General features: G+C 39.5%; 1 protein-coding gene across 6 annotated transcripts in view; it reads right to left on the bottom strand.

Annotated features, from left to right (window-relative positions):
* Positions 1 to 17,499, bottom strand: part of ZPLD1 (zona pellucida like domain containing 1) — a 110,260-nt gene that overhangs the window by 15,685 nt on the left and 77,076 nt on the right. For 4 of the 6 annotated variants that reach the window (XR_004080935.2, XM_031051410.2, XM_031051407.2 and 1 more), the window contains 6 exons: positions 15,095 to 16,591; positions 14,395 to 14,508; positions 8,409 to 8,629; positions 4,459 to 4,640; positions 3,728 to 3,800; positions 501 to 598 (listed from right to left, as the gene is read on the bottom strand). Coding sequence is in view for 5 of the 6 variants with exons in the window: in XM_031051410.2 (XP_030907270.2) it covers positions 501 to 598; positions 3,728 to 3,800; positions 4,459 to 4,640; positions 8,409 to 8,629; positions 14,395 to 14,500 (680 nt within the window). In the remaining variant the exon portion in view is untranslated. The remainder of the gene's footprint in view (positions 1 to 500; positions 599 to 3,727; positions 3,801 to 4,458; positions 4,641 to 8,408; positions 8,630 to 14,394; positions 14,509 to 15,094; positions 16,592 to 17,499) is intronic. The other 2 variants (XM_031051408.2, XM_031051409.2) reach the window with 2 other exon arrangements.

Raw genomic sequence — 17,499 nt, 5'->3', positions numbered from 1 at the left:
GTGGAGGAGGGGAGTCCAGGAGGAAGGAGAGACAGGACACCTGACCCAGGCTAGCCAATGAGGTATTCCATACCATAGCACGTGATGCCCAGGATGCAGACTGGGAAAGAGAAGGCTGGAGGGGGGAGCTCTGGAGGAAAATGGAGGAGGGAGCACGCGGTGCTCGGCCAGGCAGGGTGGAGTGAGTTTATGGGTCAGTGGCTGGTGGGGTGTTGTATTCTTTTCACTTGCTGTTTGCTGTATCATTATTATTTGTAGTAGTAAATGGCAGTAGGGGTTTTGTGTTATGCCTTAGCAATTAAACCGTTCTTATCTCAATCCGTGGGGGCTACATTCTTTGGATTCTCCTTCCTAACTCTCCGGGAGTTGGGGGATTTGGTTTAAACCATGACAGACATATAAAAATCTATGAGGAAAGAAAACTGCTTCTAAATCAGAAGAAATTGCAACACCAAGAGCTAAATAGCAAGCAACACAAGAAATAACATTGTTCATGGTACCTGCCATCAAGGTTGGTCGCTCTTACAGCTGCATATATTTTGGTTTTCAAAGGTAAACCTGTACTTGGAATAAGGAGCTGATGGCTGTAGGTTGAATCCTGAAAAACAAACATTGCCTCAATGTACCAGAAATTCTACTGTAACAACCCACCTGCAGCCACAGACTGAACTTCCATCTAATTTTTCCAGCTGAAAAATGTGGGACCGTCATTTACTTTGTCCTTCTTACAGGGAGGAAGTAAAAAGCAGTGCCAGAGCATTTGACTACAAGTTTGTAAAGATGAGCAACACTTAACTGGCCTTATCCTCTGCAGGCATTTTGAGCAACACTTAACTGGCCTTATCCTATGCAACTATTTTAGGGAAACTGCTTATGATTTTATGAAGTGGTTGGATTCTTGATTAAAGAAAATGTATCAACTGTTAACATCCCATTAAGCCTCAAAGCACCTTCAGGCAAATATATCAGCTACTGTAGTTTTCTAAAGGAGTAGCTTGACTAGGTTGTAACAGTGCCCCAGGATATAGCAATGCCACCAGCTTTTATATATCTTAAGCTGTAGTATGGAAAAACAGGCACATTCAAAGTGTAGTTTTGATGCCAGTTGCCTTGTTGAAAACTACAAGTAAACATTTTCAATTAAATTCTGGTATTTAAAAAAGCTGTTTCAAGCAAGCTGTATATAATATAAAATTTGGGAATGCCCCATATACTGCTACATAGATATAGCTGTTTTATTGCTTTCTTGTTCAAAGTCTGAGCCATTAATATCAGCACAGCAACAAAGCTACAAAGCAGATGTGAGTGACAGATGTTAATTCAGCATATCAAAATGCACTAACTGGTAACATCACCTACGTCAAATTGGTTGCTAACCTAGAAAGCACAGAAGCTCAGCAATTTGAGACCTAGTCAAGGTCAAAACACTCAATACATAGAAAAAGTTTTGTTATAAGCAGGATTTTGACCAGGTTCAGTGTGGCAGGCAAGGTGAAGACCAGCAGCTAACAGCAAAAAGGATTAAGCACAAAAATCACCTATGTTTTCCAAAGAGAACAGTGCCAAAATTCACAGCAAGCCCAATATTAAATCTCTGCAGCATCAGGGCCCTTGGGAAGTGTACATGCACACACAGACCACCTCTGTGACATACACAAGCAAGTCCTTGACAAACCATTTAAGTAAGTTCAGGTAAGTTTCCTTTCTTTAAAATTAATTTTACATTTCTCTAATAGGTAGCTCTGTCACATTTTGCAGCTGATTAAAAAGTGCACAGAAAGTCCCTCACTCTTGCATTCCACAGTTCTTTTTTTTTTTTCTTAAAGAGTAGGTTTTATTCAGTTAGAAGGATATTTGCAGGAAAGCCTAAAAGCACACAACTACTTAGGATCTGTGAAAGCCCAATAAATATTTTGCTATTAAACTCTTGAGTCTCTCATGTCTGCTCATCTTTCCTAGCAATAACATGCTAAATACATAAATGTAAACATCACCTTGTGAGGGAACATGGAAGTGAGCTAAAAGATGAAGAATCAATGTTAGGAAATAACACTACAGCTAAAGTTTAAAATTATGTCTGTTTTCAGTCAAGAGTCAAATCTATACACAACCCCTCACCAATGCCAAGGGTGGACAAGAGCCTCAAGGTCCCTCTCAAATCCAGGACTCCCTAACAGGGACCAAGCAAGGCTGCAGAATAACAGCTCACAAGACCAGGCTGTCCCAAGAAACACTCCCAACCAGACAGGCTGTAAGCAATGTGTGAGCTGTCTATGTATACACTGAGCTCTAGGATGCAAACCAGAAAGGGATATCCATCACTTGAATCTGCCAGCCTTAACAGCATTATTCATGCTAGTGCTGAGTAGTATGACTGAAACTAGAAGGATAAGACAGCACTGTTCATGATCAACTTGTAAACTCACTGGGTTAAGGAGGATAAAAGCCCCTCTTGGCATCTGGTATCTGAGGAAAAAAATGTTCTCAATATGAGTATCAATAGCACTTACATCTCACTGTTTGCAGAACTGGGCCCTGAAAGGCAGCAAATATGTGGTGGTCAATGCTTACCCTGAAAAATTCAGCTACCCTAACCCTGCCTTATCTTTTTCGTCACAGGTTAATTTAAAAATGAGAGAATTATAATCTTCACTTTAACAGATTAGATGATATTTGTAGCTCTGTTCTGTCAAACAAACCTTTTTTTTTAAGCATGCCTTTGGAAAACATCCTGTTACAGTATTTATGTTCCAAGCATAAAACACTGACTTTTAAAACAGTTGCATGACTTATAACTCAACATCATGATGGCATGAATAATAATGCAAAAAAAATCCCAGATTCATAATTTACAAAAACGATGCTTGATAGATTGAAAAAATTATATTTAAATCAGGTATATAAATGGATGAATAAAAATTTTAATCAACTTAAAAGTACCATTTTGGGGATTTTAAGTAAAGGTGTAAGTATTTTTCATGTTTTACTGTCACCATCCACGTTTGTGTAGTAAAAGCTTTTACAATAATGCATATCAAAGTTAAATTATCTAAAACATATGGGAGTAGTGTTAGAAACTTAAAATTATTAGCCCTTAAAATCTTGAAAGTCCATGCAATGAAGTCACAGGTGCAGTAGGCTATAGATTTTGAACAAATTCCACAGCCCTCAGTTCAATTACAGGTGATCAAAACATTCTGATGAAGCATGAATATAAAAATACCCCAGCAAGAGTGCTACAGGTTATTACTAAGGGAGCAGGTCTGGAATATTTTTACGGAATTCTACAGAGTACTCTCTGTGTCAGTACAATATACACATACACAGGCAGACATATAGTAACATATACACACACATAAACATAATAAATACAAAAAGAAGTACGCACTTTGGAGTATGATCATTATTACTACAACTGATTACTCATGTGGCACTACAACCTGAAAGCCAGAGCTCTAAATTGGGGAACTGTATACAGGACAAAAAGATTCTGTCCTCAAAGACCCACCATATAAACACAGGAAAACAGGTACATGCAAACAAAAAGGATGAGGGAACTCAGAGATGAAAGGTGTCTGGATGAAAGGCCTGGTTCATGGGATCAGTGAGAAGGGAATAGCAAATAATAAGGAGGAGTCTATAATTTGTTCTGTTAAATCTAGCTTGTACCCACATAGCATGCAGAGATGGTTTTAATTCAGGTCATACTACAGTGTTTTTTACTCACATTGTAAAGCAGCAAATTCAAAGTGCTAATAAATGTACCATTGTTCTCTCTTACAGAAATGGCAGCTGATGACCTACAACAGAAGCAGAAACCAAAAAAATATCATGAAGATTTCTTTGTGTGTGTTTACGTACTTCATTGGTTTTTATCACTAAATAAAGCCAATGAGTCATATCTCAAGAAGTTAATTTATACATTTGAGGTATAAACTTCAGAAATAGGAATTTATAGTTGGAGCATTGACAGAACCTTAACTATGAAGAAAATAATGGATAGTGTTGAAAACACACATCAGAAAAATTAATAGAAAGGCAAAGTGACGAAAGGGTCATGATGTACAACGTATAGTCATGGAAATATTTTATTTTGAATTCTATATTCAAATGCTTTCAAACTTTCATCAAGAATTTCAATTGTTTTGCTGCCTCCATTTTGTCATCAGACAACCTGAGTTTTAAAGGAAGCTTTACATTATTTAAGGCTCTCTTCAGGAAGGCAGCTCTTCATGAACTCTTATCTCATACAGTAATGTTATAGCATGTTCTTTTCCTTTGCATCACCTCTTCTTTCAGTGCTATTTCCTTCCACTTTACTCTTGCACAGCTAAAAATTACTTTGTTGACAATACTGCTATGGCATGCATATGCTTAGGTGTACATGCATGTGTGTGCATACACATGAGCTTACACAAACATGGGAATGAAACAGATAGAAATAAAAAGCGCACTTACGAAGCAAGCTGGGTATTGTTAACCAAGTACTCCAGTGGATAGCTACAGCTAAATTTGTACAGCAGCCCAGGCAAATAGCTGATAATTGTTGGTGGGTCTGGTGTATCAATATAGCCTGAAACATTACCTATCTGTACCACTGAGGTATTTCCATAAGCATTGATAGCTCGAGCTGAGGATACCTATTGAGGAAGACAAAAATTCCTATTATCAGAAAGTTAACTATGGAACAAAACTTACCTAAGGACACTGATGCTTTGGCCCATAATTCAGCCAGAGATACCTTCAGAAAATCCTTCAAAAATTAATTGAGCTCAATAATATGTTCCCTGTGTTTTGTTTTTCACCGACCCAAATAATGCATATACACTTAACAAGAAATATCCCTGTTCTTGAAATAGACTTGAGCAACACTTAAAAAATCAACTAGAAAACCTCACGACTTACTGAGAAAAAAGCTGATGAAATGTTTTTAGTACAGTTACAATATATTTTCTTAAAATGAATTTCCATATGTAATAAAGCCAATACACATGAAATTTCATTCATAGAAACAGTAATCTGTCATTCTTGAGCTTTGTTTTTGACACGTCAAAACCAGTGTAAAGCAGATACAAGCCAAACAGCTGAACTTCAAGTCTGGTTTTGTTTACGTTCTACTTCTCTAAATTTAAATTATAAACTATGTGCAAAGAAATACTGTCAGAAATGCCAGAGCTGAAAAGTAATAAAATCTTAATACCAATGCAACCTTCATTCTGTCCCTGAATGCCTGCTATCCTGTATTGCTCAGGCTCACAGAGTGAGCTGAGCCAGAAATAACATGCAGTCCTTTCAGTAGGGCCCTATCTTAGTAGGCATGTACACAGTAAGGCAGATTAACAGGGCACTGGACAGCCACTGTAGCATTTCTTTTGCCTAACAGTATTAGCAAAAGAGATGCTTTCAATAGTTTTAGAATCTGCAGTTTCTTAAAAAGAAATTTCATTATGGAGGAATCATCCTGAGATGCACATGTTTCAACATTTTGCACAAAGTAGCATAGGAGCTATATTGATTTCTTTGGCTACAAAAGGCTACAATTTTCTTTTGCTACAATGAAGACTTACACTTTGCCAATTGTATATCTACTTGTTTGTTAAATGGCAGGCAAGTGATGAAAACCAAATTTCCTAGGATTTGTTCCTTGACTAAAACACATAGGCTAGAGTATTAAGGTAGTATAGCCAAATACAGCTTCCTCACCTTCCCACCTCCCAAATTTAAAAAGTTGCATCTGACATATTACAGACAGATCTGGGGTTTACCCAAGTTCTGCCTCAACTCTTGTGTATCCTTCACTTCTACAAAAAAAAAAAAAAAAAAAAAAAAAATTAGTTTGAAGGTCATTACTGTGAAACACAGCGAAAAATTGCATAGGATTGTATCACTCCACTGTGGGGAACATGATAAAAAATGCTCCTAGCTCCTTCAGCCTCTTTCTTTGTGGCATAGTATGCATAAGTTTAGAGGATGAAAGGAGTCTCTGATTAAATTTTTAGCAGCTGCTACTTCATCTTTGTATCTTGTGCAGCCTGGTTGGGCAGCTTCATGGGAAGATCCAATTCGAATCATAAAAACATAGAATAGTTAGGATTGGATAGGACCTTAAGTTCATCTTGGTGTGAGGTGTCCCTGCCCATGGCAGGGGGGTTGGAACTAGATGATCTTAAGGTCCTTTCCAACCCTAACTATTCTATGATTCTATGATCTAGTTCCAACTCCCCTACGTTGAGCAGGGACATCTCGCACTAAACCATGTCACTGAAGAACTCCATCCAACCTGGCCTTGAATGCTGCCAGGGATGGAGCATTCAGAACTTCCTTGGGCAGCCTGTTCCAAGTGCCTCACTACCCTCACATTAAAGAACTTATTCCTTATATCTGACCTAACCTTTCCCTGTTTAAATTTGAGCCCATTACCCCTTGACCTACCACTACAATCTCTAATGGTGAGTCCCTCTCCAGCATGCTTGTGGGCAGCCTTCAGACACTGGAAGGCTACTATGTGGTCTCTACACAGATTGTCTTCTCCAGGATGAACAGCCCCAGCTTACTCAGCCTGTTAAATGTTTTTGCCATGCTCTCTTTGGCATGTTTTTGTCATCACCAATATCCCTGCAGCTGTAGGCTTTGTGGCTCCCTAAACCATAAACACAACCCTAACCAGGCCCCTAATTTGTGTAGAATCTTCAAGCTGAGGGTTACATCCTCCAGCCGAGTCGGTGTCCCAGATGAAAAAGGTATTGATGGAACAATGTTGGTGCAGTGCCATGCTCACCTTGGCATGCTTTTTTCAGCCATAGTACACTGAGAGCTGTAGGCTTTGTGGCCCTCTAAATGCTAACCCTAACCCAAATTTGCCTGCCATCATGGATCAGCCTCAGGTTGACATCCTCCAGTTGAGTACGTGTCCCAGATGAGAAAAGTTTTGAAGAAGTAATGCTGGTGCAGTGCCATGTTCTCCTTGGCATGCCTTTGGCAACCCAATTTATTTGGACTCCAAATACTGGAACCAGGATTTAGTTCTGTTGTTTGGGGGTTGTGGTGTTTTATTTGTTTCAATTTTTCCTTCCCTTAAAACATCAAACTTTTATAGTTAGACTCAAATAGGAAGTTCAGGAAATTTACAGTGTGATCAACTCTATGGGAACAGCAAGATGTTTTTTTCCCTGTCAAATTCTTCTACTCCAAGTCATTGAGGTGCTACAGCTTTTTAGGGAAAATGGTAAAAGATAATCTTGAACTTGGTGAACAGTTCTTCTTGAAATATTAGCAGAAAATCTGAGGCAAATAGGTCACAGTGCATATTGGACATTCCAGCCCAGTTTTGCAAAGTTATTAGCAACAAAGGAGGGGGTTTGATATAAAAACTGACAGGTATCATCAAATGCAAGTATGAGTTCCAGATACAATATAAGCCTTAAAAATAATACATTTTTACATTTGCTTTTCTATATTATTCATAGATACTTTAATACAAGTCATCGCTGCTTGTACAGTGTGATATACACAAATGGTACAACTCTTCTCCCTCAGTTTAGAAGGTTTGAGACCTTATGGGTCCTTCTCTCCTCATTCCAAGTGAAATAGCTTTATTGAATAAAATGAAATTTTAGTGGTACAAAACAGACTTTCAAGTCAGCTCCTGGTTCCAATTTCGGTTCCATAAACTCACCCACAGCTAAAGATTAGTCATTAGCTGTACAAAGATGAACTAAGATGGCTAAACCAACATCCATTATATCTGAGAAATCGCGGCAGTCCAGTGAAATTTCCACTGACTGGAAAAGGGGAAATATAGCCCCCATGTTTAAAAAGGGTAAAAAAAGTAAGACCCAGGGAACTACAGGCTGCTTATTCTCACCTCTGTGCCCTGCAAGATGATGAAGCAGATCCTCCTAGAAATTATGCTAAGGCACAGAGAACATGAGGAGGTGATTGGTGACGACCAGAATGGCTTCACTAGGGGTCAAATCATGCCTGACTAATCTGGTGGCCTTCTACAACAGGGTTACAGATTTGGAGAAGGAAGAGCAACTGACATTTGTCTACTTGGACTTGTACAAAGCATTTGACAATGCCTTGCACAGCTTCCTTGTCTCTAAATTGAAGAGGCATGGATTTGACAGATAGACCACTTGGTGGGTAAAGAATTGGCTGGATAGTTGCCTTCAGGTATACTTTCTAATCAGAAGAAAGACAAATGTGCATCCCACCACATTTTCTTTTTACTAATTATGATTACAAATTAACAAACTTTCTCTAGATTTTTTTGATGTATTCAATATATTGCTAATTGGGTAAGACAAAGTAAACATCGTATTTAAGAGAAACAATGCTGTTAAGGCCATTCACTTGATTCTATTCATAAACAGCCATGCTGCAATTTCACTTTGACTTTGTCTTACCACTAGAGTGTTTCCACAGGATTCTAAAGTACTCAGATTGATGATGAAAATGACCACTGCTGGAAAGGTGTTGTTATTGATGAAACCCCTGCAGTGGGCATCACCATGTTTCCCATTCAGCGCCAGATCTGTCTCAGAATAGCCAGAGAAAAGAACTGTGCAAAAATTTATCTTCATAGTAATTGTCTGTACTCCACAGAAAACATTGATATCTTGTTCAGCTGTGATAAGAATACAGGAAAAGGCATTGTAAGACGATATATTTCAAGTAATCACCATATAATTATTGTAGCAGTTAGTCTACTGTTGTAACTTCTGATCAAATAAATTCTTAGACCCCAGTTAAGGCAAAATATTGGAATATAAAGTTCAGAATAACATTATTCTAAAAAACAGATTTGACTCTACAACTTCAATTAAGAAAACACAAGAATTAATATAGTAAAATAGTCTACCACACAAAACATAATTTCAAATTTCCCTGGCAAATCATTTAGTAGCACATTCATAAGCCAAAGCACTGCAGTTTAGTGGGAAACAGCAAGTGGATAAATATTTGGAGTCCAGTTAAATTCTGGAACAGAAATTCCCAGTGATATTGAGAAACTGAGAAGGTTAAGCTCTGCATTCTAACCCAACTGGCATGGAAATCAGATGCATCTGTCTGAGCCTCTCTGGAGGCCATTTTGTATGATACCACTGACTTTGTATGATACCACAGACTTTGAGGTATAATCAACAGTGTATCAGAGGAGTTTATTATGACATCTTTAAAGGTGGGGGCTTTTTTAAGAACCATCAAGTTTAGCTTTACTGAAAAAGCAGCTGGCTTTTGAAAGACAATGATCAATACTACAGCACATCTTGCAATCTTTCATTCTGTACATTATGACAATACAAAAGACCAGAAAACAGCTGTTGTTACAATTGATCAATATTTGAACATCAAAAAACCCTCTTGGATAAACCTGACTTTTTTTATTTTTTTCCTCAATGTTCTGATCATTCTTATGTACTTGAATGGAAAAGCAGGAGGTTTGGATACAGGTGCAAACAACAGTTCATTTTGCTTTAGAACTATAACAGAGCTTTTTTTATAAGTTCTTCTCTGCCTGCAGGTAACTGGGGGAGGCTATTTCATTTTTTCCCCCTACTGCTTTACAAGAAGATGTACTGCATCATATTAAACACAAATATTACTCCTTTAAATAACAACTCATTTATTACATCTGTTTAAAGATAAAGTGCTATTAAAAACTGCAGAACAACTTCAGTCAATACTATACCATAAAGTCTGAGGAAATTAATTGTTTCACTGCACTGTCACAACACAGTGGAAATGAAATCTTCATTATAATCAGCTATCTCTTCCCTCACAGTACAGTACAGGAGAACAAACAGTTTCATTTAGACAGCTTTATTGGTGGCTTTAAAGCCAAAATAATCAAGTACAGGAAATAACAGGCTGAACTCAGCCCAGAGCTAATGTGGTGATAAATGTTACTCACTGGGTGTAAATGGGTAGAAAAGGTACTGGAGGTAAGGTGATGGAGCAAGGTGATGGAGGCCGAAGTGATTTGGCATTAAAATCTCCTGGTTTGTACATATACATAATTACACCAATATAACAAATGAAGGTCAAGAAGAAGCACTCCTTGGTTTTCACTACATGGGGACTGTTATGTCCATTTAATAAGACAGAGGATACAGTACAAAAAGGCAAATGGCAAAGTGCGCTACTACACTTACTTGAACCAATGAAAACTGTCATATTGTAATAAATTGCAGGATGCAATTATAAATAGCTCAGTTAATTTTATAAATCACTTCAACCCTTTTAAAAAGCTGGATATTACTTTACCTGTAAAGGTACCTTTACTATTTGTAAAATCCTCCTTTGACACTAAAGGGAACAAGACCATACACAGTACAAAACCAGTATTTCTGCTATACAGGAGGATAAACAGCTTTTTCAAACAGAACATTTTCTGTCCACTACTTTACAAGGAAGTACTGTTGCCAAATCAGTCCATTCTGGAATTATCACAACAGTATTTGTTCAGAAATTAATTTGAAATCAGATTCAAACAGATCCAATGTCTCTTTTAATACTAAATATCTAGCTTATTTCTTGTCAAATCATAAAGGTATATATTACCCCTATATATCATAGAATGGTTTGACTCAGAAGGGACCTTAAAGATCATCTAGCTTCAAACCCCCTGAGATGGGCAGTGACACCCTCCCTAGACCAGGTTGCTCAAAGCCCCATCCAACCTGGCCTTGAACACTGTCAGGGATGGGGCAGCCACAACTTTTCTGAGCAACTTATGCCAGGACATCACCACTCTTACAGTGAAGAATTTTTTTCCTAATATCTACATCTACCCTCTTTCAGTTTGAAGCCATCACCTCCTAATCCTTTTAGTACACGACCTTGTAACAAGGTCCTCTCCAGATTTTCTGTAGGTCCCCTTTAAGTACTGGAAAGGCTACTATCAGGTCTCCCCAGAGCCTTTTCTTTTCCAGGCTGAATATCTCCAGTTTTCACAGGAGAGGTGTTTCAGCCCTCTGATCATTTTCATGGCCCTCCTCTGTACATATGCATAAGTTTAAATAAAAATGTAATTGCATTCATGCACTAAAAGCTTCTGGTTTTCAGAGTAAGGCAGGAGCAATGGCTTGAAGGTTAGATGACCCAGCTGATGGAACTTTAAATGTAACAACCTCTTTTCTATAGAGTTTGCATGCAGGCAAACCACTTCTGACTCAAATGACACAAGATACCTAGAGTCAACAGTACTCACAGGAGTGTCCAATTCAAAACAGAGTAAAGTTCAAGAGTTGCAGATACTACAGTAACGGAACTGATCTTGAATCAATGACATGAGAACACAAGCTAAATGCTGACAGCTGCACTGGCTACTTCTACTCTGGTACCCTTCTACACACTGCCAAGACTCACCCCAGAGCAGGCAGTGAAAAACCTGCAGAGATCAAAAACTTCCCACAAACACTCTTCATTCCACCAGAAGTGTGCAAAAACAGCTCAAATTCAGCTTCTCTGCATGAGCCTCCTCTTTGATCAAATTGCTGCTTTGATAGTGAATTAAAATGCACAGTGTACTTGAAAAAGCTGCAGTATTTTCTTAGCTTCTACTAAGTTCTCAGCCTGTACTTACAGCAAGAGCTCTCTGTACCAAAACTGTGCTTCCCATCTGAAGACAGCCAGACTGCTATGGTTCTCCCCTCCAAAAGCCTTTTTAAAAAGCTATATTTTACTGCAATAAAGAACTAAAGCATTTTTTTCCAACTAATTCTCTGAAGGATGACAAGATCTAACCTTATTAAACACTCTCTAGAATATATCTAGCTTTTGGTATAAAAAACCCACAGAATTTTCAATCTACCCAATCAGCTCCAGAGCCCTAGCCCATTACATGGCATTCCCTTTTTCATACTGAGAATAATGTCTGTCAAATTTTGGGAAACAAGGTTTTCTTTTTTTACCTCTATCTTAAATGAAGAATTACTTTTCTTTCCTAGCTCTCAAGGACAGCACTATGACTGTTGATTAAATTCCAAGCATTGAATCTTTACTGCCTGAGATCACAAGCAAGAAAGAGCAGGACTCTACTCTCAGCAACTATGAGCAGTGTGGGGTGATTAGCTCTTACTTGCAACCTAATTTTCTCCGAAGTCCCTGAGATTTGGCAGACATGGAATCTGATATGACCTTTTTTTTGTTTGTTTGTTTGGGGTGAGGCAGAACTGCAGGAGGCCCCTAAACACCACAAAGAGCTGTGTTCAATTCATGGGTATCATATTACAAATATAAAACTATGGCACAGGGCTGATGCAAAAAAAAATGACCAGAGAAAAATTGAAAAAGACCTGAAAGAGGAATCTAAATTTCCCTCCAGTTATTGCAATCCCCTCAAGAAGCCTGAAACAGAAAAACAATTACATGAAAAGCTACAAAAGCTACATTTGAAAAGGGTGGGCACAATTCACACAAACATTTGAAGCAAGCCTGTATAACTGTTACTTTTAAGAAGGGGAATATATAAGCAGTTTGTAAAATACTCTGTTAAACAGAGATTTTTGTCAAGGATGGGGACAAGGTATTTGATCTTTTTTGCATGTCTTTTTTTCTCTGCTCATCATATTCACATTAAGTGAAAAAGGATCAAATCCACTGCCAACAAAGTACCTAAAAGTTTGGTGGCAACACAGGAAGCAGTAAGCAGACTGTAGGCTTTCTGCTGAATTAAGTTTAATAAGAGAGCTGCCCCTTCCTAGAAAAAATGAAACAAAAAAAATACCACTAAAAAGTGAAAACTATTCTACTTCAGAAAGCAACTACATTGAATGGTATTACAGGTTAATCCTATACTGAGAGTTCATCACTATACTGTTCAGTTCAATTGCTATCTCAGAATACAAATATGAGCAAGCCAGTACTCACAGCCTTTGGTAGTATTATTGTTGTTCTGCCTAAGAAACAACAGAAACAGGAAGGATAAGCAATGTGAGAGCGAGTAAAAGTTCTCTTTAGCTGAATGAACCCTGAGACATGTTACTAAAACTGAAATTTCTTTTCTATTTCTCACTGTATTAACAGGTCTGGACACCTAGTGTCCCCAAAACATCATTCCTATTTTCTCAGAGGCACAAGTGCACATCATACATAGATACATGCCATTTAATACTGAAATGCAGCACTTAATTCTGCCATCAACTTAATTTTGCTCAAAAATAGATATTTCTTCATTTCACTAAAAGGACATTAAAATATTCTCTTACCCAGATAATCATAGAATCATAGAATAGTTAGGGTTGGAAAGGACCTTAAGATCATCTAGTTCCAACCCCCTGCCATGGGCAGGGACACCTCACACTAAACCATACCACCCAAGGCTTCATCCAACCTGGTCTTGAACACTGCCAGGGATGGAGCATTCACTACCTCCCTGGGCAACCCATTCCAGTACCTCACCACCCTAACAGGAAAGAACTTCTTCCTTATGTCCAGTCTAAACCCCTGCTGTTTAAGTTTCAACCCGTTACCCCTTGTCTTATCACTACAGTCGCTAATGAATAGTCCCTCCCCAGCATCCCTGTAGGCCCCCTTCAAATACTGGAAGGCTGCTATGAGGTCTCCATGCAGCTTTCTCTTCTCCAGGCTGAACAGCCCCAACTTTCTCAGCCAGTCTTCATACGGGAGGTGCTCCAGTCCCCTGATCATCCTCATGGCCCTCCTCTGGACTTGTTCTAACAGCTCCATGTCCTTTTTATGTTGAGGACACCAGAACTGCACACAATACTCCAAGTGAGGTCTCATGAGAGCAGAATAGAGGAGCAGGATCACCTCCTTCAACCTGCTGGTCATGCTTCTTTTGATGCAGCCCAGGATACGGTTGGCTTTCTGGGCTACGGGCACACACCGCTGGCTCATGTTCATTTTCTCATGAACCAACACCCCCAAATCCTTCTCCGCAGGGCTGCCCTGAATTTTCTTTTTGTCCAACCTGTAGCTGTGCCTGGGATTGCTCTGACCCAGGTGTAGGACCTTGCACTTGTCATGGTTAAACTTCATGAGGCTGGCATCAGCAAAACATGAAAGAAAACACAACTAGATGTTTCGGACTCATAAATCTATAGAAAATATTTACAATAATATGATTTTCTGGTGAATTTATTGGACACGATACAGGTGTGGTAAAAGCAGGCAGAACACCACTGATGTCAGGGGAGTTGTTCTCATTACTACTTGTCTGAATTTGAACCATTGTGCAAGTAAGAAGTAAAGCAAAGAACAATGTTGGAGGAGTTTAATTGTCACCAGGATAGTTAATCCTTACTGAATGTGGAGTCCTATCCCCAGGCTTCAGACAGATTTAAAGCCCTGCATTTAAAAATAAGCACTGCTGTGAGCCAAGGCAATAAAGAAGCCATTAGTAAAATAGGGCTATTAAACACCTACCAGGAAACCTGCTATGGAGGTTAGCATCACAGTTGTATCCATTGAATTGAGCAGCCACTGAAAGCACTTTAATCATCAGCAGGAGCAGTAACCATAGCTGTTCCATTGCAAAACCTAGCAAAACATTAGGTGGTTACTACATACATCTGTTCATTGCATTAAAGGTGCTTACTGCAGACATTTGACCACCTGGGAGGTGATGGCCTCCAGCAAAGGGACTGAGGATAAAACCCAGAAGCTTATGGGAAAGAGACCACGGGCAGCAGGGCCCATTTCTCTACTTCCAAGTAATGTACAATTTCTCTTCAGTTCTACATCTTCTAATCATCACTTGTGGCAATAAAAGCACTTAACGATGACATAAAAGGAAAAAAAAGTCTGTAAAATATACCAATAGATTAGGATTGCTTAAACTCCAACAGCTTTTTTTTTTTTTTTGTCATTTCAGTGAAAAAATTCTTTGAGAAAGACACCTTGGAACATTAGATTTGTTGTAGCCAAGTCCTTGAAAACCATACAGATAAATGGCTTGCTGAAAAATTCCCAGACTCAAGGTTCTAGAATAAAAATCAGTTCATAAATATTTGCCAAAAATCTGTTCTTTTAAGCATGCATGCAATTGCAGTGAACTTATGTACAGAGTCTGCACGTACTTGAATTGTATCTGACAAACAGACCATGACATCAGAGCACTACTTACTTGTGAGGATGGAAGGCACAAACCCAGAGGTAGAGTACAAGCTGGATTGTTTATTGCAAATGTTACACGATATTTGTATGCTTCCAAGCAATTAGCCAAACACATCTGTGTTTGCTTTGTGGTTACATCAGGTGAAAGGTCTATCTGATTTTCTTATCGACATCCTCTTTCCAGTTCCAACATCCTTGCTCCTTGCCAGTTCCAGCATCTTCCAAGTACCAGTCAGGGACAGATCACTCTTAATAGGCTGCTGTAGTTCCTCCTTTCCATGGTCTCTGACAGCTTTGATACATTCCAACCCCCACAGTTCCCCCTTCTTGTTTTTGCAATGCAGTAAACACATGTCTTTCAAAAGCTTGGGATAACATTTGCTGCATACATTGTAACAAGCAAGGTACAACGTATATGATAGCAAAAAAAGCAAGCAAAAAAGATCAATCCTCCCTTAACCAAAGTTAATAACCACCCAGTTATACCCCACCCAGAGAAAAGTGATGATAAGCAGTCTGTATCATCTTCCCTTAACTTTGTCACGCTGTCTTTTAATTTACGGATACTTTCATGTATGGATTCCGAATGGTCTGACAAATCCATGCAACACATCCCTTCCAGAATTTCACTCCCATGTCCATGTGCTAAGAGGAGAAAATTGATTTCTGCCCTATTTTGTAAAGTCGCATGTCTAGTCAAATCAACATCAGTGAGCAATACAGAGAGAGCAGATGATGTAGCATTAGTTTAGCAAACCAACATCCTTACTTATTCAATGTTGCTAAAATTTGAGTGCTAGCTACGACGGGAGCTAAAAATGAGGCAGCTACTATTTCACCCAGGTTCCAAAAATTTACTCTGTCATTGCAGCTCAGTTGAAAAGCATGTGTTGACCTTCGAGAACATGATACTAGCTTGTTCATTGAGGATGAACATGCCTAGGGTCCCTACTGCACACGGGTCGTCCTTTCAATGGGATGGCATCCGTTGCCATGCCTGATCTTGTGTCAGCTGAGGCATAGATTCCATTTCTGGCTACAAACAAAATCCTTTATTGAGTGAGCTTACAGGTTTTTATAGTATTCTGCCTAGTGCTTAGCAGCAGTTAATTCTTTTGCTACTTTTTGATCACAAAAAAGTCTTACTGATCACGCACTCTTCCAGCCAATCACATTACTGTCAACACGCCTTTGCTTGAGTAATTATTTCTAAACATAGTTCTCTGCTATCACTACTCGCCGCATTGTCATTTCCACTTCCCCTTGACTACACATTCTTTATCTTGCCTAAGCATCCTGCTGTTTCCAAATGTACAGTCCTCAGAAATTACCTTTATGCTCTTTCTTCGGTTCCACCTGATGTTCTTTTTCCTGTTCTTCCCGACTTGTCCCGCTCACTTCTCCCAGGGTTTGTGGCTGATAAGAGTCCAGATGTCTGGGCTCTCGTCCAAGTCTACTGGTGCAGCTTCTTGTGCAGGATTCCACACATCTCCCCCTTCTTTATAAACTAACAAAACATTGTTGACAGATTTAGTGATGAAATAATTTACAGAAGCAATTAAATAAGGAAGTTGATTAAAATACATAGAGATTTTTACATAGGTTAATGCAATTTTAATAATGTTTTTCAAGCATACACTGATGCCCTATTTAGACAGTAAACTTTCTAGCCATTTCCAGCTACTTTCCACTCGCAACCTGTGAACTCCGTCCTTTAGGTTTTGAATTGCGTCATGGACAAACTCAGAATGATTAGGCAGGTTCATGTAACACAACCTATCAACGTCTTTACAACCATATCCGTGAGATAATAGCAAAAAATCTATAGCAGCTCTATTTTGAAGGATAGCATCTTTGACTGAATTGTTATCTGCTAACAGACCATTGCTGTGGGTGAAAAACCTCTGGCGTAGAGGCTGGGTTTCTTCCCGCCTCTCACCGGGAGGAGTGGAACCTCCGCTGCCCCGCAGCGCGCATCCTGGCGGGCCAAGTGCCAATCCGTGCATGCCGGAGCACACAAAGGAGAGGGGCGGGAGATTATCGTAGCCCTCTGCCGGAGCCTGGTGCTGCCGCCATGCTAGTGAGTGAGGTCGCGGCAGCGGGGAGGTGGAGGCGGCGCGCTCGTGCTCCGCAGCAACTTCTCCCGCAGGCACCAGCAGGCCCTCGGTCGGAGAGGAGCCGCCGCCTCAGCTTCAGCTCAGCTCCCGCCGGAGCGCCGTTTTCCTCCCCTCTGTCCAGCCCGCGGATGGGATTTTTCAGGTTTTGGGGCAGGTTTACAGCAGCTTGATTTTCTGCTTCTTTTTTTAATGTTTTTCCACATATCATGAAGGTCAGGGAGGTAGAGGTCGAGTTCTCTATCAGGGTCTATTGGTCCGGGATCAAGAGGGTCATCTTCGCTTGGCTCACATGCTGCCG

Source organism: Melopsittacus undulatus, chromosome 2 (genome assembly GCF_012275295.1).
Source record: "Melopsittacus undulatus isolate bMelUnd1 chromosome 2, bMelUnd1.mat.Z, whole genome shotgun sequence".
In the NCBI taxonomy this organism is placed as follows: Eukaryota; Metazoa; Chordata; class Aves; order Psittaciformes; family Psittaculidae; genus Melopsittacus; species Melopsittacus undulatus.
This window is presented reverse-complemented; position numbering and strand designations above follow the sequence as displayed.